The 26,903-nt window shown below is 48.3% G+C and overlaps 1 protein-coding gene across 2 annotated transcripts in view; it reads left to right on the forward strand.

Moving 5' to 3' along the window:
• Window positions 1-26,903, forward strand: part of ECRG4 (ECRG4 augurin precursor) — a 42,673-nt gene that overhangs the window by 15,302 nt on the left and 468 nt on the right. Inside the window, exons 1-5 of one of the 2 annotated variants that reach the window (XM_053384262.1) lie at window positions 1,396-1,467; window positions 9,716-9,790; window positions 20,577-20,706; window positions 22,078-22,125; window positions 24,426-24,583. In XM_053384262.1, coding sequence (XP_053240237.1) covers window positions 1,411-1,467; window positions 9,716-9,790; window positions 20,577-20,706; window positions 22,078-22,125; window positions 24,426-24,583 — 468 coding nt within the window. In that variant the 5' untranslated portion in view covers window positions 1,396-1,410. Of the gene's footprint in view, window positions 1-1,395; window positions 1,468-9,715; window positions 9,791-20,576; window positions 20,707-22,077; window positions 22,126-24,425; window positions 24,584-26,903 lie in introns of those variants that run through there. The other variant, XM_053384261.1, reaches the window with a different exon arrangement.

Below are 26,903 nucleotides of genomic sequence, written 5' to 3' on the forward strand. Positions count from 1 at the left end.
GAGGGCCTTTTCGGTAGCGGTACCCGCCCTGTGGAATGCCCTTCCACCAGAAGTCAAAGAGAACAGCAACTACCAGACTTTTAGAAGACATCTGAAGGCAGCCCTGTTTAGGGAAGCTTTTAATGTTTGATGCATTACTGCATTTTAATATTTTGTTGGAAGCCACCCAGAGTGGCTGGGGAAGCCCAGCCAGGTGGGTGGGGTATAAATAATAAATTATTATTATTATTATTATTAGCCAAACCCCCATGATGTTGGAGTAATAGCAGAAGCATCACCTTGTTGGCACCAACCCTGCCCCTTCTGCCCACTGGAAATATTCAGGAAAAACCACTGGAATGAGTCAGCAAAAAAGCTGAGCCGGCCTAGTATCGACCAGATCATGAGTTGGTTTCAATGCATGATGGCGTTGGGCTGAGTCATTCTCTCTCTGCCTTCCACTGCAACTGCTGTGAGCAGGAGAGCTGCAGATGTGATGGCTGCCTTGTCACTCCACAAAGACACCCAAGTGGGAGTGGGGTTTGGCTTCCCCCCTCGATCCTCAGGCTGTGCATGCCTTTGCAGGTGGGAGCAGAGCTCAATCTGCAGCCAAATCCCATTTCTTTGCAACTCCCATCCCTTCAGTTTTACAGCCCACTGTGCAGCTGGAGGGTTTCTTTTCACTTGAGAGTAAAATGGCTTCTTAAACACCTTTCATCCAGCACGACTTATAAAAAGCGGTGCTTGCTCCGATTATTGGTTTTCAAACTTGTGATGGATGAAGCTGCTTATAGTCCACTTTGCTCTTGGTATTAGGCGATGAGGCAGCTTCCAAGCCTCTTGAAGGAAAACCATTTACCAGAGACCCTAGCAGGATGAGTAGGCACAGAACAGCAAGGGCAAAAGTATTCTGCCATTCCACCTTTAGTTCCCCGAAAAACTCTAAAATCTGGCTTCCGCCTCATCTCTGTTGATGTTGTCTCAACCTACAAAACCACACAAAGAAGACATTCATCACTTCTGTGTGTTTGTCTAAGTGAAGGAGCCATAGAAATGTCTGCTGGCTTTAAGTTATTGGTCCAGAAGCTGTGAAGTACTGTTGCATAAACAGGAATGCAAAGAAGCAGGCCAACACTAATGGAGAGTCTAAGAAAACAGGAAGAACATAACTTTCCCTGTTAGCTAGCTCAGTCACTGGGTACAGAGCATAATGAATATAGATGTTATTTGTGAACCATACGCAAGGCAGGATGGGGGTGGGGAGAAATGCAGAACAAATAGCAGCCTTAGTTTCTGACGAAGAGTAAAGTTTTGAGTAAACAGGTGCATGTAATATCAAGCAAAAGATCTCAGTGGTGGTTTCTTTTACAGTGTTACGCTAATCATCTTTCCATTGGGTGACAACATTCTTCTAAAAGAACAAAGATAGAAATGACTTGGAGGAAACATCAAAGTTGCAATTCTTCTTCCAAAAGGCCAAAGATTGGAGTGGGTTGTGTGTATGTCTTCGTTTTGTAGTTGTCCAAACTAGCGCTTCTTTGCAACTTACTGCAAACAATATTACAAGTGAACATTCTGATTTGTCTCTTTGGGGGGTGGTGCACGCGCAGCCATAAAATGCTTAAACAGTGCTGGGTGTGTGTGTGTGAGAGGGAAATGGAAGCCCATTTGAGAAAATACAGGAGTGCCATTGTTTTAGGACAGAATGTGTGATTCTCAGGAATAAATAAGTAAGCAAATGGCAGAGAAACAGGTGCAGCACTTCTCTTGCAAGAGAAATTAAGCCAAGGGTAAGATAAGGCCAGACTTGTCCTCCATATTGAGGGGGTGTGGTCACGTGACATGTCAGGTGATGCCACATGTCAGGTGGTGGTGGTGAGACACGAGGAGGGTGATCTCCATGCTTGCTCGTCCCTGCCACAGCCCAGCTCCTGGGCTCCCAGGCTGCCACTGTGACGAGCAAGCATGGAGATTGCCCTCCATGCTTGTCCCAGCCGTCGCCTGGCTCTGGGGTGCATGGAGGGTGCCTGGTGGCAGCAGGGGGTGGCAGCCCCCTCAATATTGGGGGAAGCACTGCCCCCTGCCCAAAAATATTGGGGGAGCTGAAGCCCCTTCTGCCCCATGTACCTGGTGCCTTACAACTAAACTAGCATAGATAATGATGCAGACTCAGAAAACACCCAGAACTGAAAACGCAAAATATGATGCAATATAGCTGATTGAAACACTCTGTTTAATTTTACAGTGGTACCTCGGTGTCAGCGCTGCCCAAGGTCCCAGCTCACACAAGACCAACGCTGCTCCTTGCTCAAGTTTAAAAGTCTTTATTGAAGTTCAGTCTCATTTCTAGACGCGCAGCGCGCAACGCTACATCTATCCGTCAGACCGTAGAACTCCCATCTGAGTCTCCTCCCCCCTGACACCAGCTTAAGATTCTAGCCTTACTCCACCTCTTCCTCTGTTCCTTCTTTCTCTGGGTCTTTCTGCTAGTCGGAGTCTCAGCCCTCCGAGATTCTTCTGACGCTGATTCTCCCGACTCCTCCCCCCCCTCTTTCGGGCTTTAGGACCTGGCTCCCAATCCGGGTTTTCTGCTGTCCCGCGCTCCTCCACATTTGAACTTGGCGCGCGCGCGCAGCCTCCCACTTTCCTTCTGACCGTTACACTTGTGTCACTGCTCCCCCTTTCGGGGAGGCTAGCTGGACCTGGCCTTCCCTCCGTCTCCCCACTCCCCGATGGAGGAGAAGCTGGCCCTGACTCACGTGACTCTTCCCCCCCACTGTGCTCTGGTGGGGGAACTGGCCCTACTGCTCCGCTACTCCCTTGGGACTCCCCTCTGGTTCCTTGCTTATGGATCGTCCCCTCTGGGATTCGCCTCGCCCTTACCATGGGCGCCCCCTCCTGGGAATCTTCAGATTCGCTGGAGAAGCTCATGGAATCTCTCGGTCCACTGTCATATTCCCCTACGCTCCCCTCCGATTCCTCTCCTCCGCTCTCTATTTGCTCTCTCCCCTGCTCTTCTGCTCCTGAACCTCTGACATCCATCCCCCCCTCGAAGCCCCCCCTTCCCCCCTCCCCCTCTTCGGGTGTGGGTTCCAGGTGCTCCAGCGCTGGGGGTGTGAGTGCTGGCTTCCGTTCTCTCCCCCTGGTGTGCAACCGGCCAGCGGGATCAGGCCCCCCCACGATGGGTTCGTCTACGTCGACTTCCTCTGCTTCCATTTCTCTGCTGTCGTGCTCAAAACCAAGATCCTCCCCCCACACGTCCATGTCCTCCTCTCCACCCGGTCCCTCGGGTGAGGCTGTGTGCAAGGGCCCCCTCAACAGTTCTCTGCTCCACCCCACTTCTGGTTGAGTGTCCCACCAATAGGAGCGGTCCGTGGCAAACCCCGAGAGCGACCCCTCCGGGGAGCTTATCCCCGGCGTCGGCTCCTCATCTGAGGAGAAACCCTGGAACGTGCTGGCTGACAGTGTGGGTGTGAAAAGCCAGTCGTCGAAATACTCCTCCGGCATGGGTCTGTGTGGGAAGATCGAATGGAACTCGTCTTTGAGGTAGTGCTCCTCCACGGCGTAGCACGGCACCCACTCGTTGGCGCTGGCCGGAGTACCCTCCCTGGCGAGGAGATATTCAACTCCCTCTTCCCCCCATCTGGAGTCCAAAATCTGTGTGACCTTGTTGAGTGGGGTCGCCCTCTGTGGTCCCTCCCCTGTTGGCGATGGGCTACGTGGAGCTGGTGCGGTCCCTGGCGCCTGAAACCTGTGGGGCGCCTTGTAAGGCGTGAGCACTGACCTGTGAAAGACTGGGTGCATTCTGGAGCCCTCCGGGAGTGTCAACCGGTAGGCCACTGGATTGATTTGTGCCGCGACCTGGTAAGGTCCCAGCTGCTTGTGTCCTAGCTTCCTCTTAGCTAGCGTTCTGGCCGGCACTGCCTGAGCTGCTAACCAGACCCAGTCCCCTACCTGTATGTCTTCCCCAACCCTCCTGTGCCTGTCTGCCTGCATCTTGTAGGCGTGTTTCGCGAGTTCCAAGTGCCTTCGGAGTTGCTCATGGACCTCCTGTAACTCTGCGGCTAAGTGCTCTGCCCCCCGTGGCTCCCCCTCTGCCTCGGTCTCCAACCCCGGGAAGGTTCTGGGGTGGCGCCCATTGTTGGCGAAGAACGGTGTCACCCCTGTAGACCCGTGCTTCGTGTTGTTGTAGGCAAACTCGGCTAGCGGTAGGTAGTCCACCCAGGTCGAGGGCTGTTGATTGGCGTAGCATCGCAGGTACTGCTGCATGATGGCGTTGACCCTCTCCGCTTGTCCGTTGGTGTGCGGGTGTCGTGCCGACGCTAAGTTGATCTTGACGTTCAGGATGCCCAGCAGCTTCTGCCAGAAGTTCGAGATGAATTGGCGGCCCCGGTCGGACAGGATGGACCGCGGCAGGCCGTGAGCTTTGAACACGTGGTCTATGAACAACTTGGCGGTCTGTTCCGCTGTGGCCACCTTCGCGCACGGAATGAAATGCGCCATCTTGGTGAAGAGGTCTACGACCACGAGTACCGCTGTTTTGCCGCGCGAACTGGGCAGATCTGTAACAAAGTCCAGGGCCACTTTCTCCCATGGTTCGAGCGGCGTCTGCAGCGGTTCCAGCAGACCTGCCGGCTTCCTGTGTACTGGCTTGGCCCTTTGGCAGGTGTCACACCTGGAAACGTAATCCGCAACTTCTCCCCGCACCTTGGGCCACCAAAAGTCCCTGGTGACTAATTCCGCCGTCTTGTCCTTGCCAAAGTGCCCAGCGCTGGGCGCGTCGTGCAGCTGCTGCAAGACTCTCGCGCGAAGGTCGTCTCCCGGTACGTAGAGAGCCCCTTTGCGGAGGAGTAGTCCGTCGCGTATCTGGAACTCGTCGTCCCTCGCTGTGCCGTTTCGCACCTCCTCCATCTTGGATTGCGCAAACGAATCCGCCTGTAGCGCGCGACGGACTGCGTCCAGGTCCACTGCGGCTGAAGCGCACGCCCACACCTCTGGTGCGAAAATGTGTTTGGCCGCTGCCGGTGCCGCTTCCTCGAGATACTGCGGCTTCCTGGATAGCGCATCCGCCATGACGTTGTTGTCTCCCGGGATGTATTCTATCCGGAAATCGAAATCTGCAAAGAACTCCGCCCAGCGGATGTGTCTCTGGTTCAGGAACTTCGCCGTGCGCCAGTACTCCAGGTTCTTGTGGTCCGTGCGGACCTGCACTGTGTGTCTGGCTCCGACGAGGAAGTGCCGCCACGCCTTGAAGGCTGCATGAATGGCCAGCAACTCCCTGTCCCAGATGGTGTAGTTCTGCTCCGACGTGCTGAGCTTCCTGGAGTAGAATGCGCACGGTCTCCAGTCCCCTTGAGGATCTTGCTGCAACAGGACCGCCCCCACCGCTCTGTCCGAGGCGTCCGTTTCAACCCTCATCGGTTTGCTGGGGTTTACGTGTAGCAGCTGTTCTTCGGATGCGAAGAGACGCTTGAGCCTCCGAAAGGACTGCTCCGCCTGGTCCGTCCAGGTGAACTTCTTCTTCTTGGAGCTGAGGGTGTCCGTGATGGCCGCCGTCTCCTTCGCGAACCCCTTGATGAACTTGCGATAAAAGTTGGCGAAACCGACGAACTTCTGGACCTCCTTCCGGTTGCGCGGGCTCTTCCAGTCCAACAGTGAGCGGACCTTGGCGCTGTCCATGGCAAGTCCCTTGTCGGACAGCTTGTAGCCCAGGAAATCCACCTCTGTCGTGTCGAACTGGCACTTCTCCAGTTTGGCATAAAGTCTGTGCTCCCGTAGTCTCTGCAGGACCTCCTTGACGTCCTCCTCGTGCGCCTCCTGCGAGTCCGAAAAGATCAGGATATCATCTAAAAAGCAGACGCACTTCTTGTAGAGGAGTCCCGCTAGCACGTGGTGCATGAAAGCTTGGAAACAATGGGAGCCATTTTGGAGACCAAACGGCATGACTCGGTATTCATAGGTTCCTAAAGGCGTAAACATGGCTGTCTTCCACTCGTCGCCCTCCCGCATGCGTATAAGGTTGTAGGCCCCTCGTAGATCCAACTTGGTGAAGATCCGTCCCTTCCTCACCGTCGCGAGCAGGTCGTCAATTTTGGGCATGGGGAATGCTGTGGGCTTTGTCCTGGAATTGATGATTCTATAATCCACTATGAGCCTCCGTTCGGGCGTGTCTCTCTTCTTCACGAAAAACACGGGACTGCCCCCCACTGCTTTGGATTCCCGGATGAATCCCCGCTTCAAATTGCGATCTATGAACTCCCTGAGTTCTTGCATTTCGTCTTCAGACATGGAGTACAGTCTCCCCGTCGGCAGCGTCGCCCCTGGCAGGAGGTCAATCTTGCAGTCGTAGGGTCTGTGGGGAGGCAGCTTGTCTGCTTCCTTCTCGCAGAAGACTTCCAAAAAGGCCTTGTACTTGTTGGGCACCGCTTGCACCATGCCTAGGTGTAGCTGCGGTGCATCCTCTTGCCCCTCTTCTTCCTGGCAGGTCTGGATGCAGTGCGTTGCGCAGTAGGAAGAGCAGAAGGTCAATTGCCGCTGGTACCACGCTAATGCCGGGCTGTGCCTATCCAGCCAACTCATGCCCAACACTATGGGCGTGTCCGACAGGTGGGTGACGTTGAAACTGATGACTTCACGGTGGTTCCCAATTTGCATCACCAGAGGCGGTGTCTGCTGTACCACCTCTCCTCCCAGTATCTTCCTGCCATCTACCGTGACAACATTTAGGGGCGTCGTGGCTGGCAGGAGTGCTATGCGATGCTGCTTGACGAAGTCCAACCCTACAAAGTCTGCGTTGCTACCAGAGTCAATGGTAATAGGGACCTCCAGGGTGAGCCCATCGGGCAGCTGGAGCGATGCAGTGAGTTGCACCACTGGTTTGGGTGGGAGGGGGTCTGTGGGCTGCAAAATCTCTGGGGACTGCTTCACTGACTCGCCTGGTTGAGCCCCAGAGCCTCCATCTCCAACCAGGCGTCGCCTTTTCCCTGCTGCTCAACTCCCTGCTGAATTCCTCCTTTAACAGTTGCTGAGGCTGCAGTGTGCTTCTGGAGCCTCTGGGGACACTCTTTCGCCATGTGCTGTGCACTGTCGCAGATGTAACACTTCCTGCTCCCTCTAGGAGCCTTCGCCTTGACTGCTCCTGGTGTCTGGGCTCTGCTTGCTGTCTGAGCCCTTGCACCTCCGATTTCCATTGGCTCCTCTCCACTGATGAGAGGAGGCGTGGACTGAGCGCGCTCTGTCTCTCTGGGTAGGAAGGGAGTCGTTCTAACTGACGTGTTTGCTCTTCGCCCCTCCTCCCTGCTCCACGGGCGTTCTTCCAGGCGCACCCCAATTGCGAGCGCCCTCTGGACTACTTCTGCCGTATTTTGGGGTCTCTCTCCCCTGGCCAGCTCATCTTTCACGGCTCCATTCAGCCCCTCCCAGAACAGATCCCTGACGGCATCTGAGTCCTTCTGCCAGCCCAGCACATTTACTAACCCAAAAAAGCGGGAATGATACTGGCGCACCGTTGCTCTTCCTTGTCGCAATCCGTGCATTTCCCTTCTAGCGACATCCACATCCACCGTTGATTTAAAGCAAGCGTCCATGGCTCCAATAAAAGCGCTTGAATCTTTGAGGGCGGGGTCATTTTCGCGTAGCAAGGTTCGCAGCCACGACTTAGCTTCCCCATGCAGATGAGTGATTATGAAACCCACTTTCTCCTCCTCATCTCTAAAATCTTTCCGAAGCAAATTGAGCGCGAAGACTACTTCTGCTCTGAAGTTAGGGTACTGCTGCAGGTTCCCGTCAAAATGGGTCACAAGGCTCGCCCCCCTTTTCCCGAGGCTAACTCCCTCCGGCTTGGCTCCCAGCTGCCCCTCCTTTCCCCATTTGTCCCACCTGGCTTGCAGATCCTGGCAGAGCGCAGCTGTGTCTTCTTCTTTTTTCTTAGACGCAGCCAATTCTGCGTAGAGCGTTGACACCGCTTCCTGCAATTGCTTGACTTTTTCCTCAGTCGTCATCTTTGCCTATCTCCGTGAGCTCACAGAGTTTATTGAGATGGGAGTTACTGTCAGCGCTGCCCAAGGTCCCAGCTCACACAAGACCAACGCTGCTCCTTGCTCAAGTTTAAAAGTCTTTATTGAAGTTCAGTCTCATTTCTAGACGCGCAGCGCGCAACGCTACATCTATCCGTCAGACCGTAGAACTCCCATCTGAGTCTCCTCCCCCCTGACACCAGCTTAAGATTCTAGCCTTACTCCACCTCTTCCTCTGTTCCTTCTTTCTCTGGGTCTTTCTGCTAGTCGGAGTCTCAGCCCTCCGAGATTCTTCTGACGCTGATTCTCCCGACTCCTCCCCCCCCCCTCTTTCGGGCTTTAGGACCTGGCTCCCAATCCGGGTTTTCTGCTGTCCCGCGCTCCTCCACATTTGAACTTGGCGCGCGCGCGCAGCCTCCCACTTTCCTTCTGACCGTTACACTTGTGTCACTGCTCCCCCTTTCGGGGAGGCTAGCTGGACCTGGCCTTCCCTCCGTCTCCCCACTCCCCGATGGAGGAGAAGCTGGCCCTGACTCACGTGACTCTTCCCCCCCACTGTGCTCTGGTGGGGGAACTGGCCCTACTGCTCCGCTACTCCCTTGGGACTCCCCTCTGGTTCCTTGCTTATGGATCGTCCCCTCTGGGATTCGCCTCGCCCTTACCATGGGCGCCCCCTCCTGGGAATCTTCAGATTCGCTGGAGAAGCTCATGGAATCTCTCGGTCCACTGTCATATTCCCCTACGCTCCCCTCCGATTCCTCTCCTCCGCTCTCTATTTGCTCTCTCCCCTGCTCTTCTGCTCCTGAACCTCTGACACTCGGGTTAAGTACTTAATTTGTTCCGGTGGTCCGTGCTTAACCTGAAACTGTTCTTAACCTGAAGCACCACTTTAGCTAATGGGGCCTCCTGCTGCTGCTGTGCCGCCGGAGCACAATTTCTGTTCTCATCCTGAAGCAAAGTTCTTAACCTGAAGCACTATTTCTGGGTTAGCGGAGTCTGTAACCTGAAGCGTATGTAACCTGAAGCATATGTAACCCAAGGTACCACTGTAATTGAAAGGTTTGTTAAATATTGTACTCTTTGTGCCCCTCTAGAAGGAAATGCACTCAGTTCAGCATCATGAACAAACTTTGCTCATCCCTAACTCTAAATCCTTAATAAGTTAAAAAGCACTGGTTCCAATACTGATCCTTGGGGAACTCATTCCCCCAATGGAGAGCTATCCATTTATTCCTACTTTCTGCTTCCTGTTTCTTAATCAGTTGCTATCCCACGACACAAGTGGTCTACACCAATATCCAGAAGCAAAATTTTTATTTCCAGCAAGAACAGAGAAATACTGCCTGTGTAGTGTATGTGCCAAAATATACTTGTCTCCTTCATCTGCAAGAAATTAAGAAACATTAAATGCACCCTGAAATCTGTTGTTCATCATTCTGCCTAAACACACACACACACACACACATTCCTTTAAGATGAGAACATGAATGAGCATCTGCTTGCAATCATATTTCTTTCCCTTTTGAAATGCTGTCCTGCTGCCTGTGCAGAAATGCGATTCTTCCTAATTCATCCACAAAGTGCTTTGTGGAGCTTTTTCTGCAAAGGGTTGGATTTCTGCAAAATGGAATAAATATGTCCTTCATACATTGGTCCTAGTGTTTTTTTAAAAAATGTAATACTCTCCACTCCCCCATTACCCAGTTTCTTATTTCTTTCAGAAGTCCAAGGTGTCCTTCAAAAAAGAGTCACTTCTTCTGGCCAAGCACGAAGGCAGGAAGCCGATTACTGGAAAGGTAATTTTATTAAATAAGAGTATGTGTTTACTATAGGAATGGGATTTTAAAAACAACAACAACAACAATTTGAATTTAGATAGAGAAAGAGAAAAATTGACTGCTTTATATTATTGTACCAAAAGGTCAAATGCAGGCTGATTGTAGGAACTGTGGTTTAAATGTCATGGACTTGTAGTATTTTATTTGCTCAGGAAAATATAGCTTGTGACAGAGGTTTCTTTTAGTTCATTCTGTATATATTATCTACAATCCCTCCCCCTACTCGCTTAACATTTGCCCTATTCAATGTGATTTCGCTTAACATTTGCCCTATTCAATGTGATTTTACTCCAAAACTGCTCTGGCTCTTTCATATATAGAGAAGCCTCTGAACAGGGGCTAGAAATTATATAACAGCAAAATTAACTCATTTTAAATAGCTGAAAAACTGTTCGCTATTATTATGTAATCTAAATATGAAGCACATTATTAAGTAGCATTGTTTACATCAGTATTTGAAGACTTTTCTTGGGCCCAATCCAAAGGACCTTGCTTAATTAAAGGCTGCAATCCTATACACACAGTGGTAAGAGTTGTGGAACATTATCCAAGGCAATTCCAAATAAATATGCATAGGATTCTGCATGATTGAAAAAACTTTTTTTGCTGCTCTCCTTAACTTTAGTGGGGGTTTCACGAGTTCTGTGTACCTTTTATCTGATATCAGTTGTAGGTGTAAATACACTTTTTAATCTTTAAGGGCTGATACTGTGTTGGTTTTTTAAAAATTCTCCTCAGATGCCAGACAGATTCCCACAACAACAAATCATTCCTCTTTAGGAAGACATTTTGGACATAAGTGGTTGCTCTCTTTTTTCAATGGTTGTGCTAGATTCTTATGCACACTTTACCTTTCCCATACTGCAGGGTCTTAATATCCAATAATTTTTTCCTCAGTTTCACATTTAATTTGTTTCTGGAAAGGTAGAAAAAAAACCTTTTTACGTGTGGCATTTACTGATGATCAAAAATGTGATATGGTTGGGTTGATTTTAAGCTTCATTCAATCTGATTTTGTGGTCCAAGCTAAAAGTAAAATTTAAAAACTGTCTAAACCAAAAAGGAAGGGAGGGAGGGAGGGAGAGGAAAAGCAGAACTAGACAATGCAGCTAATGAAGATTTGCATGTGGTTTAGATACTCTCTTAACGCTGTTTATTTTAAGCGAAATAGTTATTCACCCTTAACATTAGCACTGTTTAGCTATGCTTGTGTTTGGAATTCTGCACAGTGAGTTAGTGTATCTGGAAAAAAGCAGATTTTTAGTAAACAATTAAGGGCCTCTTTGGAAATAATGTAATCTGTTTCAGCAGGGTGTGTGTGTTTGTGTGTGTGTGTGTGTGTGTGTGTGAGAGAGAGAGAGAGAGAGAGAGAGAGAGCGAGCGAGAGAGAGAGGAGACTATCTTACTAGCCTAAGGCTCAAGGGGTAAACTTTTGTTTTTGAGAAATGTTTCTTTCGCAGACTAAATTCTAGAGGACACATTCATCTTGCTAGAAACTTGACTTACCACAGGGTTGAATGGCACTATTCAGCAGGAAGAAATTCCGATGAAAATCCTCGCTATTACATATTTTACATGGCTGTTTATGTGTATATGTTTTTAAATTAAACATATGGATGTTTCATGATGGCCTATACTTGTAACGCCTAGTAAAGGTTTGGTGAAGTACTGTAAGTAAGACTTACCACAGGGAAGGTGAGAAGGCTGACTGAGATACACTGGAAAAACCACAAATAAACAGAGTTGGCAATATCCTGTGCCTTTTGCAGTGAGGCTCTGGAGGTGTCTTCTGCCAGTGTGTGGCTTTGGTTGCTCTTGTCACATCCCCTAACTGCCTCCTTCTACCTGCTTGTGAAAATACACTTTCCTTTCCCAGGTGAGTCTCTGCAGGCTTTCTGCTCAGAGAGCAATGTGGGCGCTGTATTCTCCCTTTTCTGTGTTGTGCTCACAAGGAAAATGAGAGGATTCAAATTCCTGTCTGGATATGCCAGGGAACTGGTAGTGTTAAGCTTCTTGATGCCTCTACCACTGGCTGTTACCACTGCTGTTATCTTGAGCGCTGTGTGTGCAAAGATGCAAAGCTGTGCTGGGCACGATGAGATTGCTGGCTCCTTCAGGCACAGTCCTTGATTGGTAGGCTTTAATTTAAGGCTGCAGGGAGCATGCTTGCCATTTTGTTGTTGTTGTGTATGCTTCCCCTCCCTCCTCAAGTTGAGCACACAAAGGCTGAAATTCCCTCAGGAGGAGTTCAAATCCCTCTATGCTGAAAAGTGTGGGTGCTCTGTTTTCCAAGAAGGTACCTGGGGACAGCATCACGGAGAAAGCTTTGTGCAGCTCAGTTACAAAGCCATATAACTTTGTGTATACGCAAAATGCCGAGTCAGTGCACAAACATGCCCTGATGCTTCTCATACTACAAGAGAAAAGTCTCTCGAAGCCATTTTTACAAAATCATCTTGGAACTTCTCTTGCACTGTTGAAATGCCCTTACGGTAAAGGTAAAGGTAAAGGGACCCCTCACCGTTAGGTCCAGTCACAGATGACTCTGGGGTTGTGGCGCTCATCTCGCTTTATTGGCCGAGGGAGCCGGCGTACAGCTTCCGGGTCATGTGGCCAGCATGACTAAGCTGCTTCTGGCGAACCAGAGCAGTGCACGGAAATGTCGTTTACCTTCCCGCCAGAGCGGTACCTATTTATCTGCTTGCACTTTGACGTGCTTTCAAACTGCTAGGTTGGCAGGAGCAGGGACCGAGCAACGGGAGCTCACCCCGTCGCGGGGATACAAACCGCCGACCTTCTGATCGGCAAGCCCTAGGCTCTGTGGTTTAACCCACAGCGCCACCCGCGTCCCGATCTTACTGTACCTCCATCCAAAAGAGAAGAGCTGTAGGGCCGCCATCTGCTCTACTGAGAAGCCAGGCTCCTCCTCCTACCTCCTGGCATCACATCAGCCTGTAATAAAAAAAGAAAAAGTTTTCAGAGCCATTCTGTCAATTTAGCTTCTGGCTCCTCCTCCTCCTGAACTTCTCCGCCCCCAACTGTTCACTAGAAAAATTTGCAAGGAAAAATACTTCCTGCTCCCTCCCAAGCCAATCATTTGCTGCTGCTGCTGCTGCTGCTCCTGCTCCTGCTCCTGCTGCATCTTTTTAGATTTCAAACCTGAGGGAAGGGTGGTCTGCAAGCCTTTTTGGGTGAAGACTGAGATCACTTGGTTGTTGTTTTTTAAAATCATTTCATTTGCACAAAGATTCTTTGCACATGTCAAAAAGGTTTGTAAAAAGGATGAAAACTAAGTCAAAATGTCCTGCCAGGGAAATCCCGCCCCCCTCCAACATGATTCACAGTATAAATGATCAGTGATTTTTAAAAATGCATTAAAAAAAAAAGTCTTCTTACTGGAACATTTCAGTATCTAATATGTAAAGTCTGTCCAAATTGCTCATATAGTGGCCTCTTGGGTACCGCAGTTTTACTCTATATTAATGTGGTGTTCACTGCAGAGAATGAGTGCTTTGTACTTGCCCGACTGAGAGGATTTTTGCGCATTCCATTCTATTGCCACCAATTTACAAAGTGATTACCCACACCAAATTACACTGTCACACATGCTGTCACATACTTGATACGAAAATATGTGCTAATCAACAGCAGAAGATACTTCTGCAAAAGCATTCATGTTTCAGAATGCTCAATTGGGGGGGGGGAGAAGTAATCTCCTCTGACAGCTTCTCTTCACATCATCACCATGCAGTTAACTGGTGCTGAATCTTTGCACGCTGAATAAACTCCCCTGCTGCAACTCTGTTCTCTGGCATTCCTTTGTGCATCTGCATCAGGACAAGAGTCAGAGACGGGAATGAAATGGGAAGCACTTCAGTGTAGGCAAAGCTATCATTTTCCGGACAATTACCCTAGTCCGGTCCTACCTTGCTTTGTGTATTAGATCCGAAACTTAATGCAGCTTCACAAATGCTTTATTAAGTAGAGGCTTCCATTTATCAGGGGACAATGCATCCTAAGGGAAACATGCTTGCAGAACTGAAGGGTTTTAAAGATAATTAGAACGAGGCTATAGAATCTAGTGGGACTCGGGTGGCGCTGTGGGTTAAACCACAGAGCCTAGGACTTGCCGATCAGAAGGTCAGCAGTTCGAATCCCGGCGACGGGGTGAGCTCCCGTTGCTCGGTCCCTGCTCCTGCCAACCTAGCAGTTTGAAAGCATGTCAAAGTGCAAGTAGATAAATAGGTACCGCTTGGGCGGGAAGGTAAACTGCATTTCCGTGGGCTGCTCTGGTTCGCCAGAAGCAGCTTAGTCATGCGGGCCACATGACCCAGAAGCTGTCTGCGGACAAACGCCGGCTCCCTCGGCCCATAGAGCAAGCTGAGTGCCGCAACCCCAGAATCGGTCACAACTGGACCTAATGGTCAGGGATCCCTTTACCTTTACCTAATAGAATCTAGTACAGGTATCCCCAAACTTGGCTCTCCAGATGTTTTGGGACTACAACTCCCATCATCCCTAGCTAACAGGATCAGTGGTCAGGGATGATGGGAATTGTAGTCCCAAAACATCTAGAGGGCCGAGTTTGGGGATGCCTGATCTCATATATATTATTTCCCTCCTCTTCAGTGGTAGGAAAACTTCCTTCAATTCGCCCCCCCCTCCCCAAACCAGGAACAATGTGGTCCACGAGATCTGCAAACTGTCCAGCATAATTGAAACAATTGCTGCTCCCATACTGAACGTTCCTGCCAGTTTAAATTGATGGGCAGCACTCCATTCTCTGCACCATCTGACTGAGAAGTTGCATCTCCTGGGGCAGATTCCAGGCCCTTCAGAACAGTAGCACCCTGTCCGTGACATCCACTTTCGAATGAGGCATGCCCAAATTTCAGCGAGAGCCCAAAATCTATTCACCGCTAGAAGATTGCATAAAACATTTTCATTTGGGTTCTTGAGGATTGATCTATTTGTGGCATTTTGGTGTTCTAATAGAATATTAACTTTATAGTTCTGTTGCCAATATTTTTGCTGCATTATTGATTCATTTAATGGATCGTAATTGTTTGTGGGTTCTGTAGCTTTGCCTCGAATTGCTGTTTTTATGGCGAGAAAATTGAAGTAGAAATGGGGCAGGAGGGGAACCAGGAGCAGGTCTTCAGCTGTGCAGAGCCCTAAGGCAGTGGCTGAGAAGCGTATTTCTTCATGACAAACAGCACAGCAGTAACACTCAAGCCCAACTAGTTGCATCCTGAATCTTGATAAACAGGCACAGGGAACAACCTGTAAAAACATTTTCATCATGTAGTTGTTAGGATGAATGATAATGATAACTAATGACTTTTCAATAGCTAAACACAGTGAACAACCAAAACTGATTTTGCCAAAACAGATTAAGGTAATAATTAGGAAACACATGAAAAAAAAACCTTTTTATGTCCCAAAGGAAGCCCTTAAAACAACATACCCTCCAACTTTTATCCAATGAAGAATAGGGACAGTCTATCCCATCATCATCATCATCATCATCTTACTATTTATACCCCTACCATATAATTGGGTTGCTCCAGTCACTCTGGGCAGCATCCAGTATATATACATTAAACATTTTTAAACTTCGCTATACAGGCCTGCCTTCAGATGGTTCGGGCATTGCACAACTCCATACCCACCAATATATCTCCAATTAATAATAATGAAAAGCGAGACTTTCTGAGATCAAATCAAAAACTGGGATGACTTCTGTAAACCCAGAACTATCCCTGGAAAATAGGGACATTTTGAGGGTCTGAAACAGGGTCCAGCCCAGAGGACAAATGCTGCATTCCAGTTCTGTCTGTCCTTGAGGCACTTCAGAGCCACCCCCTCTTTCTCCAGGCTATGTCCCCCAACAATCTCGCTTCATATTCTCCCGGGTGTTTTTATCTGGCTGGAAAGAGTTCTTGAACTCTGACAACAATTCTTGGTTTTCCTGGATAGAGGGGCGTGTGTGCACAGACGAGAAATGAGCCTGCTGTATAAAAGTAAGATTTAAATTCATTGCTCCTCCAATTTTTACCTCTGGCTGCACCCACAGAAAGGTTCCACCCTGGAAGGGAATTAGGTCCTCAGTCTGAAAAATTCTGCCTTAAATTCGCTTTCACAATGAGAACTGGGTTGCCCCAGCCACTCTGGGCAACTTCCAACACATATCAAAACATAATAAAACATTAGAAAAATTTCCCTATACAGGGCTTGGACGCGGGTGGTGCTGTGGGTTAAACCACAGAGCCTAGGACTTGCCAATCAGAAAGTCGGCCGTTCGAATCCCCATGATGGGGTGCGCTCCCGTTGCTCAGTCCCTGCTCCTGCCAACCTAGCAGTTCCAAAGCACGCCAAAGTGCAAGTAGATAAATAGGTACCACTCCGGCGGGAAGGTAAACGGCATTTCCGTGCGCTGCTCTGGTTCGCCAGGAGTGGCTTAGTCATGCTGGCCACATGACCCGGAAGCTATACGCCGGCTCCCTTGGCCAATAAAGTGAGATGAGCACTGCAACCGCAGAGTCAGCCACTACTGGACCTAATGGTCAAGGGTCCCTTTACCTTTATACAGGGCTGCCATCAGATGTCTTCTAAAGGTTGTATAGTTACTTATCTTCTTGGCTCGGGGGCTGCATAACTCTATACCATCCAACATTTCTCCAATGAAAATAGGAACGTCCTAAGAAAAGTGGGACATTCTGGGATCAAATCAGAAACCGGGATGGCTTCTGTAAATCCTGGACTATCCCTGGAAAACAGGGACATTTGAAGAGCCTGGAGCCTTATCTTCAGTATTGTTCTAAGAATAGTTGGGGAGCTTTCCCAGATGAAAGATCAAATTACGTTAACACAGCCTGTCTTTTAAGCTACCTCTAAGAATCCTGACAGTACCTCTCCTGCTTATGCCAATTAAACAGTTCAAGACATGTAAATAGGCAGACAGACATGCTTGAGCACAGACATCTGGAACATTATTAAGATACAGATGCAAATTGCTTGTTTAGATGTAATTTCCCTCCTAAGGTCAAGTGTTAGCCTCCTCCATTCAGCATCAGCAAAAATGCAAACTGCAGTACCCAGTGATGAGAGTCAAAATACTTCGGGAGGCCTTGACTGATGAGCTTAATGCTCTTGTTATTTGGAAGAAACGCATGACTCCTGTAGTTTTCTTGGAACTAACTTTAGAAACCAATTTGCCATGCCAAGTGCATTTAAGTTGCAACCTACTCAGTTCAATTAAGGTAATATATCAGCGCTCATTAGAAGAAATTAATAGCAGCAGAATGTCAGACACTATGTACTATGCAATTAGAGGTTCTGGCCCCTCGTGGACATTGAAAATTCCTTACTGGGCTTCACTGAAAGTGTTTTCTCTTATTAAGGCTTCTGGCAAAATGTGTTTATTTTTATTTGGGGCAATGCTGGTGACTGGTGGTTTTATTATAGGCCTGGCATTATGTGAACCTTTGAAAGAAATGGTGTGTTCCTACGCTGCCCTGAATGCCTGCTTTTATGTTCAGAACTTGACTTCTTGTTGTGTGGATGTGTTTAAGAAACCTGCCGAGTTATCTTTTATTTCCAGAATGGCACTGGTGCCTTAACAGTCCATCATACCTAAACAAATACAAGTAAATTGAAAACTCAGACATTGTCCACGCCCTGCATGTAGTCAGTCTGATGCACTTTGCAGCCAACATATTTCCCCTTTGTGGGTTATGAATGCATACATACACATACATACATATGCACTGATTGTTTTGTTGTGTCTGTTTTAAGCAATTTATTTGTGCTTTTATCTAATGTTTTTATCTTGTGAACCGCCCTGAGATCTTTTGATGAAGGGTAGTACAGTGGTACCTCGGGTTACATACGCTTCAGGTTACAGACTCCGCTAACCCAGAAATAGTACCTTGGGTTAAGAACTTTGCTTCAGGATGAGAACAGAAATTGCGCAGCAGCGGCATGGCGGCAGTGGGAGGCCCCATTAGCTAAAGTGGTGCTTCAGGTTAAGAACAGTTTCAGGTTAAGAATGGACCTTAACCCGAGGTACCACTGTATATAAATCGAATACAGGGCTTTCCAAATTGTGTGTCTTAGCATTAGTATGCGGGCTCCCAGAAAGGAGTCTGTGGCCTTTCTCTTCGTTTTGCTCCTGTGCTGAGCTAAGCCATAGTTTGGCTTAGTTTCTTGACCAGACACAGTTTATCTCAGCCGTTTCGCTCCCCCAGACAAACCATGAGCCACGAACCACAGGACAAAACCTTGATTAGTTTTTGGTTTGTCTAGAGAGTGCCAAACCACAAGTCCAGGCTTGGAGAAGGCACTAAGCCAAACTCTACGCAGCAGCAAAAACACCATGCTAAGCAAAGCGGTTGCGACCTCCTCTCCCAGAGTCTGCTTATTCATGCCAAGTCATGTTTTGGCTTAGCATGATGTGCGGAACAGATCTCAGTATCTAGGAAGCTGCCTTATATTGAGCCAGACCATTGGTCCATCTAGCTAAGTACAGTGATACTTCGGGTTACATATGCTTCAGGTTACAGACTCCGCTAACCCAGAAAAGTGCTTCAGGTTAACAACTTTGCTTCAGGATAAGAACACAAATCATGCTCCGGTGGCGCGGTGGCAGCAGGAGGCCCCATTAGCTAAAGTGGTGAATTAAGTACTTAACCTGAGGTACCACTGTATTGTCTACTGGCAGTAGCTCTCCAGCATTTCAGGCAGAATTCTCTCCCAGATCTACCTGGAGAATTGAACCCAGGAACTTCCACAAGACAAGCAGATGTTCTACCATTGAGCTATGGCCCTTTTCCTAGCTCACCTAACTGAACTCTCAGCTCTGGCCTTTCTCTTTCTAACTCCCGGTGAGTTGAGAGAGAGGGCCCAGAGCCACTTTCTTTGTTCCCTGAGTAGCCTATCACTGGGGTGAACTTTGGTAATATGGTGTCCTAAGTGAGGACAATATTTATTATTTTCACAATAATTCCTTTTGGTACAGTTGCTTTTATGGATCTTCTCAGTAGGTACCTGTATAAATACAATTATGATTATACTGCACCCCCTAATAATAATAATTTATTATTTAACCCCTCTCCCCCCAGTCTGGCTGAGTTTCCCCAGCCACTCTGGGCAGGTTCCAAAAAAGATTTAAAAATACATTAAAACACTTGTCATTAAAAACTTCCCTAAACAGGGCTGCCTTCAGATGTCTTCTAAATGTCAGATAGTTGTTTATCTCCTTGACATCTGAAGGGAGGATGTTCCACAGGACGGGCGCCACTACCGAGAAGGCCCTCTGCCTGGTTTCCTGTAACTTGGCTTCTCACAGTGAGGGAAGCGCCAGAAGGCCCTCGGAGCTAGACCTCAGTGTCTGGGCAGAATGATGGTGCCCTGTGTTGGTTGCCTGGTGTGGGGTAAGTGCCTGCAGCGCCCTAAAGCTGGCGCTGCTATCATCTCACCAGCAAGCTAGCTATTCCACGACTTTAAAAGGGGGCCCAGGCATTTCGCTTACCCCCACCCAAACTCATATTTATTTTGCATTATGTTAAGTGTGGGCTACATACACTGAAAAGTGTGGCCAGACAATTGCTGGAACTGACAGGACTCGGCTGCAAATAGAACGTCTCAAATGTGTTGTAAAATGCAATATGCAAATGTGACACTTGATGGCGACAGCAAGCTATGCCAAATTCAATGTGTTTTTCAAAACGCTTTTTTAAAAAAGCATTTTGACAGCATTTTTTATATGCCACCTCAATAATCAACCAGGGATGCCAACTTGTAAACAATATTTATTGGGGGGGGGATGCAGGTAAACCCTGCCTTGCATATTCCATCACATGATGTGGTGCACTGCACACTATTTGAATGGATGCAGGTGGCGCTGTAGTCAAACCACTGAGTCTCTTGGGCTTGCCGATCAGAAGGTTGGTGGTTCGAATCCCTGTGACACAGTGAGCTCCCGTTGCTCTGTCCCAGCTCCTAGCAGTCTGAAAGCATGCCAGTGTAAGTAGATAAATAGGTACCACTGCGGCGGGAAGGTAAACTGTGTTTCCATGTGCTCTGGTTTCCATCATGGTGTTCTGTTGTGCCAGAAGCGGTTTAGTCATGCTAACCACATGACCTGGAAAAGCTGTCTGTGGACAAACACCGGCTCCCTTGGCCCTAAGGCAAGATGAGTACCACAACCCCATAGTCGCCTTTGACTGGACTTAACCGTCCAGGGGTCCTTTACCTTTATTATTATAATTTGAATGGCAGTGTCCATCATCTTGGGGTCGGGGGCAAGCCCCCTCAAATATCTTAAGGTGGGGAGTGAAGGGACCTCGGCCCCCAAGGAGTTGGCTCCTATGATAACAACCCCAGCATACGTGCTCAATAAGCAGCAGGCGTCGCACCACCTTTATGCAAACGCCATGGAGGCTCAATGAGCACGTGGCCCCGAAGCGAACATCTGGAATGTGGGAAGCGCGCCAGCTGCCGCTTTGCTGCTTCAGAAATTCCCTTCTCTCTCACACACAAACCCCGCGCCGAGCGGTTCTTTCTTTTTTTTCCCCTTCCTCTACCGACGCTGAGCAGCGTCCATGCGCAGCCAGGTGGGCTGCAGCCTCTCCGCCAGCCCCTGGCTCGCCCTGCCCGCTGCTTCGCGCGCTCCCTCCTTCCCTCCCCTCGGCTCCTCCCACCCGTCCGGAACACCAGCCGCCTCTCGCTTTTCTCCCCGCAGGCGAAGGGAGAGAGCAGCTCCAGGCGAAAACTCGGCCGGACGGAGATTCCCGCCAAAATGGTACCCGGGCGGCGGGCGCTCTCGTGGGCTGCGCTCGCGCTGGTCCTCCTCCTTGTGTGCCTGAGTCCCGGTGAGTCAGCCCCGCGCTCGGGAGAAGTGGGGCTTGGGGAGGTGGGGGGGGGAGAGGGCGGCGGGCACGCAGGATGATGCCCCCCAAGACAAGGGGGCGCACGCTGAGGCTGAGCAAGGCAGCAGCCCCTTCGTCGTCGTCTTCCCGCCAAAATTCCCCAAGGCTGTGGTGGAGCTGGGAAGTAGGAAACTCCTGATCTTAGGTCCCCCTGCTCATAAAAACGGGGGCTCGGCTTTGCATCGAGGAGGGATGTGTCCCCAGCAGATGCCCAGACACACACTTCAAAACAAAACAAAGCCCACTCCACCACTGCTGTTAATAATGCTCCATATTACTAAATGTGTGTGCATGCATGTGCACAGCTCTGCAAAGTGGTGTACTTCAGATGTGGTGCATATAATGTGGATTTGCTTTGCTGGAGGAAAGAGACTCTGTTTTCCCCTTGCCTAAACAGCCAGCTGTGGAAGCAATCATGTTTTTCACTCCCAGCCCAGGACAGTCTCTTCGCTTTTTCCAGAAGGTGTCCCCTTTATAACCCTGATGATAGCTCCAATACCGCCACGTCGTATATATGTTGCCAAGGTTGCACGTTTGATCCCCGTACGGGGCAGCTGCATATTCCTGCATTGCGGGGGTTGGACTAGAGGATCCTCAGGGTCCCTTCTGACTCTATAATTATATGAGTCTATGTCACAAGGGCTTCCATCCCACCCCCACAATTGGGGACTTTATGTTTCACATGTCTGTTTCAAAGGCACAGGTGAGCATACAGCAAAGCAATCTCTGCAGATTGACAGTTACCAACAGAGTTCATTATGCTCCATTCCTTAGACGAGGGGTAGCCAAGTGGTTGCCCCCCAGATGTGGTTGGATTCCAGCTCCCATTTGACCCAGCTAGTAAGGGCAGTGGTTGGAAATTAGTAGTAGTAGTAGTAGTAGTAGTAGTACCCTGCCCATCTGACTGGATCTCCCCAGCCACTCTGGGCAGCTTCCAACAAAGATTAAAAATACATTAAAATGATGGGAGTTGTACACAAACAACATCTGAAGGGTACCAGGTTGGTTAGCCTTGCCTCAGTTCTCTAATCGGATTTAGGTGCCAACTTCTAACATTACACTTGTCTGGAATGAGACCCCTTAGTTCCTTGGATTGGGGTTTGGCTACAGTCAGGCAAATTTCTACAATTTACTATTGCAAGTAAGCACTGGGCGGAAAAGAGAAAGACCTTCATTTGGTGACAGAAGCATCTTGTTTTCTGTAGGCTCAGCTGTCTCAAATACATTCACAACTCATATTAAGAGAGCAGTGCTTTGCAGGAAACCTTGTAAATTCTTTCAATCCTGATTTATTTTGATTTTGGATTCCTTTAGGTGTATCAAGAGGAAATAAACTTAAGCTGATGCTCCAAAGACGGGAAGGTAAGTTTTCTGTCTCCAACTGATGCCTCTTTCTGCCTCAGCTGTTACTTGCCAGAAAAACAGCAGCTACCGTATTTTTCGCCCTATAGGACACACTTTTTCCCCTCCAAAAATGAAGGGGAAATCTGGGTGCATCCTATGGGGTGAATGCAGGCTTTCGCTGAAGCTTGGAGAGCGAGAGGGGCCGGTGCGCACCGACCCCTCTCACTCTCCAGGCTTCAGGAAGACATCCGCAGCCTAGGCAACCCTGCGGGAGTTCCTGCAGGGCTGTCTAGGCTGCAGATAGCAGCCTGCTTCCCGGAGCGTCGGGCGCCCTGAAAGCAGAACGCCCGGCGCTTCGGGAACACATCCGCAGCCTAGGCAGCCCTACGGGAGGTCCCGCAGGGATGTCTAGGCTGCGGATAGCAGCCTGCTTCCTGGAGCGTCGGGCGCTCTGCTTTCAGGGCACCCGGCGCTTCGGGAACACATCCGCAGCATGGGGAGCCCTGCAGGAGCTCCCCGCAGGGCTCCCCACGCTGCGGATAGCAGCCTGCCGCCCGGCGGGTGGGGTGCCCTGAAGCAGAGCGCCCCGCGCGCCAGACAGACATCCGCAGCGTGGGAGCCCTGCAGGAGTTCCCCGCAGGGCTCCCCACGCTGCGCATAGCAGCCTGCCGCCCAGCAGGCGGGGCGCCCTGAATCAGAGCGCCCCTCGCGCTGGGCAGACATCGGCCAGCCCCACAAGCTCGGGGGACAGCAGGGAGGCGCAGCGCCGCCATCCCGCTGTTCCTCGACCTGGTTCGGTTTCTCCGACCTGCTTTTTTAGGGGGAAATAAAGGGGAAAAAATTTCCTTTATTCCCCCCCCAAAAAACTAGGTGCGTCCTATGGGACGGAGCGTCCTATGGGACGAAAAATACGGTAACTCAAACCAGAGCCATCTTGGGTCTGTTTCAGAAGGTGGCAAGTCGGAGAAATTTTCAAGGGATTAAATGACTTGTAAAAAGAGGGACACTTCATTTCCCACCTGTCTTTCCCCTTGTGCAACTGTCCCATTAGGGACTGTGGGAAAGACCAGGTCAGTGAAAGTCAAATGCACCCTTCAATCTAGTTTTTACAGGCTGTGATGACCACTGTTGCAAGAAATCAGAGGAAGACAGAACATGTAGTTCTAGACTCGTGTCTGGGGGTCACCCTTCATATGCCAGTACAATACTCAGGGATACTTCACCGCAATTGTCCAGTATCACAGAATACCTGTTCTCCTAACAAAATAAAAAAATTCCTTCTAGTAGTACCTTAAAGAGACCAACTAAGTTTGTTATTGGTATGAGCTTCTGTGTGCATGCGCACTTCTTCATGCACACGAAAGTTCATACCAATAACAAACTTAGCTGGTCTCTAAGGTGCTACTGGAAGGAATTTTTTTATTTTGTTTTGACTACGGCAGACCAACACGGCTACCTACCTGTAACTACCTGTTCTCATGTTATGTTTGATATACAGTGTATGTGCTTGTCACACAAAGCAACACAGAATTAAGCATGCAAAGTTGCGTAACAGATCCACATGCAAAGGTTTTATATATTTTGATCTTCAGAATGGATTATGTATTTTATTTATTGTTGTTTATAAGCCATGGGTAGGCAAACTAAGGCTCGGGGGCCGGATCCGGCCCAATCGCCTTCTAAATCTGGCCCGTGGACGGTCCGGGAATCAGTGTGTTTTTACATGAGTAGAATGTGTCCTTTTACTTAAAATGCATTCTGGGTTATTTGTGGGGTCTGCCTGGTGTTTTTACATGAGTAGAATGTGTGCTTTTATTTAAAATGCATCTCTAGGTTATTTGTGGGGCATAGGAATTCATTCCTTTTTTTTTTTTCAAAATATAGTCCGGCCTCCGCAAGGTCTGAGGGACAGTGGGCCGGCCCCCTGCTGAAAAAGTGTGCTGACTCCTGTTATAAGCATTGAAAGGTACTTAAGAGCAGGGCTGAGGAACCTATAGAGTATAGACCCTTCAGGTGTTTGGACCCCCAACTCCTACCAGCCCCTTCCACCTGTCAATCCAAAACATGTAATTGAGTGTGATGGAGTCTCCTTCTTTGGAGGTCTTTAAGCAGAGGCTTGACAACCATATGTCAGGAGTGCTCTGATGGTGTTTCCTGCTTGGCAGGGGGTTGGACTCGATGGCCCTTGTGGTCTCTTCCAACTCTATGATTCTATGATTCTATTCTATGATTCTACCTGCTTGCGACAAGTGACGTTATCTAGAGTAAGCAACCTTTAGGTTAAACTGTTAGTGAGTTTGCTGTCTCTTGCATTTCAGCTCCTGTTCCGGTTAAGGCAGATGTGTCTGTCAAAGAAGATAAGGCCAAGGAGTTTTTGAGCAGCTTGAAACGTCAGAAGCGGCAGCTGTGGGATAGGAGTCAACCAGATGTACAGCAGTGGTACCAGCAATTTCTCTACTTAGGCTTTGATGAAGCAGTAAGTGGCAACGTTTTCTGTTCTGGAACATCCGAAAAGGCAACTCACTGAAGCCCCCTCCAATTGTTATGTCAATTAATTTACTTTTTATTATTGTTTTCGTCGTCTTCATGTGAAACAGGGTTTAGAGTATTTTCCTTTCAGATAGAAGCAGGCATGGTCTGGAAAGGGGAGTTTTCTAGTGGTTAACTTGGGTCTGATTATGTGAAGTTCATTGAAGCAGGAATGGGATAATCCATCCCAGCTCTTAGAACAGAACTAGGAAACCTGATCTGGGTCAGTGGCCAGATCGTCATCTTCTTTACCCTTCATGAGTCAGATTGGACAGACGGATGGCACTACCCACCTATCAGTCATATGACATCACCCTGCACTGCTTGCAAATAGTTTGATACGGGATAAAAAGTGCTTTGAGACTCCAGGTACCTACTGCCCACCATTCAACTAAGATGTCAATTTCTGATTTTGAACACACAACACCTAATAACACTGTCAGAGAAGGGCAGGTCAGTGTGTTTTCCTCCTTTTAAGGGAAACAGCAGTTGACCCAATGACTTTAATGTAGAAGACAACTGACAGCATCATAGACATAAGACTGGCAATCTTGTGGCCAATTTTCTCAAGGAAAGCAACAATTTTACCACTTTGTAGATACACAAATCAGGAAGTAAAAGATACAACTTTTGCACTGCTCAATGCTATCTTTAGTAGTAGCATTGGCAGTTCCTGCATTTTAAAAAGAAAATGTAACAATAAAGGGAAACTTTTGGATAGTTTTCTTCTAAATATTGTGTGGAACAAAACTTAATACAGATTTTGCTCTGGGGATTTATACAGCAATTTGGTACCACATATTAAAATGCAGCAATGTATTACATGAATGTATTGTAGTACCTGAATATGGCAAAGGAAAATTTATTGAGTTCCATGGCTGCTGTGTGGTTTTGCTGGACCGGAGAGATATTCTAACAGTAGCTTAAATATTGAGGCTAGGAAAACTACAAAAATGTAAACTACTATATAATTTACTTACCTTTAAATCTCGTTTTAAATAATTGTGAATCAAAAGTATTCATAAACCTGGGCAGATAAAAAGGTCCAGTAATATTAATTATTGCTTTTCTTCATAAGTAACAAGGCACATTGTGCTTTATTTGAAGATATCATAATTTGGATTACAAACAAACAAAACTGGCATCCTTTCATAACCATAAACATTAATGAGATTGTTTTCTTTGGAGTGATATAGCATCATCATAGGCTAAGAGCAGTGAAATGAGGTACTACTGTAATAAGAAGTGATTAAATATACAGCAAACATTTCGAGGGTTTGGGATATAGGTCAGAATTTGAAGTTGAGTTGATTTTATAGAATTTCAGAGTTCAAGATAATATGTGAAACTAAAGTTTTGAAACCTCTCTGAGCTAGGTAAATTGTTGAAAACAGCCTATACTCATTCTTCATGTCTAGGAATTTTAAATTGGTAAAGGTAAAGGGACCGCTGTCCATTAGGTCCAGTCGTGACCGACTCTGGGGTTGCGACGCTCATCTTGCTTTATTGGTTGAGGGAGCCGGCGTACAGCTTCTGGGTCACGTGGCCAGCATGACTAAGCTGCTTCTGGCGAACCAGAGCAGCGCATGGAAATGCCATTTACCTTCCCGCCGGAGCAATACCTATTTATCTACTTGCACTTTGACATGCTTTCGAACTGCTAGGTTGGCAGGAGCAGGGACCGAGCAACGGGAACTGACCCCGTCGCGAGGATTCGAACCGCCGACCTTCTGATCGGCAAGTCCTAGGCTCTGTGGTTTAACCCACAGCGCCACCCGCGTCCTTTTTAAATTGGTACAAAGTGCTTAAATACAGGGAGGTTTTTAATTTAATGTGAATATTGTGCAAAATGGGTGCCAGTCTAGAGCAGTGAAAATGAGTCAACACACGTGATGTTGGATAAGCATAGGCTCATAGAATTGTAGAGTTGGGAGACCCCGAGAGTCATCTAGTCCAGCCCCCTCCAATGCAGGAATATTTTCCCCAGCATGAGGCTCGAACCCAGGTCCCTGAGATTAAGGGTTTCATGCTCTTACTGACTGAGCTATCAGCATGATCAGGCTGTGGGTTATGTTTTCAAATGTGAAAGATTGTGCAGGCTTCTAATCAACTTTTTAAATATTGCGCAGGTTTCAAATCATTTTTAATGGTTTGGGGTTTTTTAATCCTAAAGCTTTGCTTTGCTTCTTCTCAGACCCATAACAAAAAACACTGCATATAAAAGAATTGCATGCATAAGTTGATTTGGGTAACAGTATGAATAAAAG

This window comes from Podarcis raffonei, chromosome 4 (genome assembly GCF_027172205.1).
Source record: "Podarcis raffonei isolate rPodRaf1 chromosome 4, rPodRaf1.pri, whole genome shotgun sequence".
NCBI classification, from domain to species: Eukaryota; Metazoa; Chordata; class Lepidosauria; order Squamata; family Lacertidae; genus Podarcis; species Podarcis raffonei.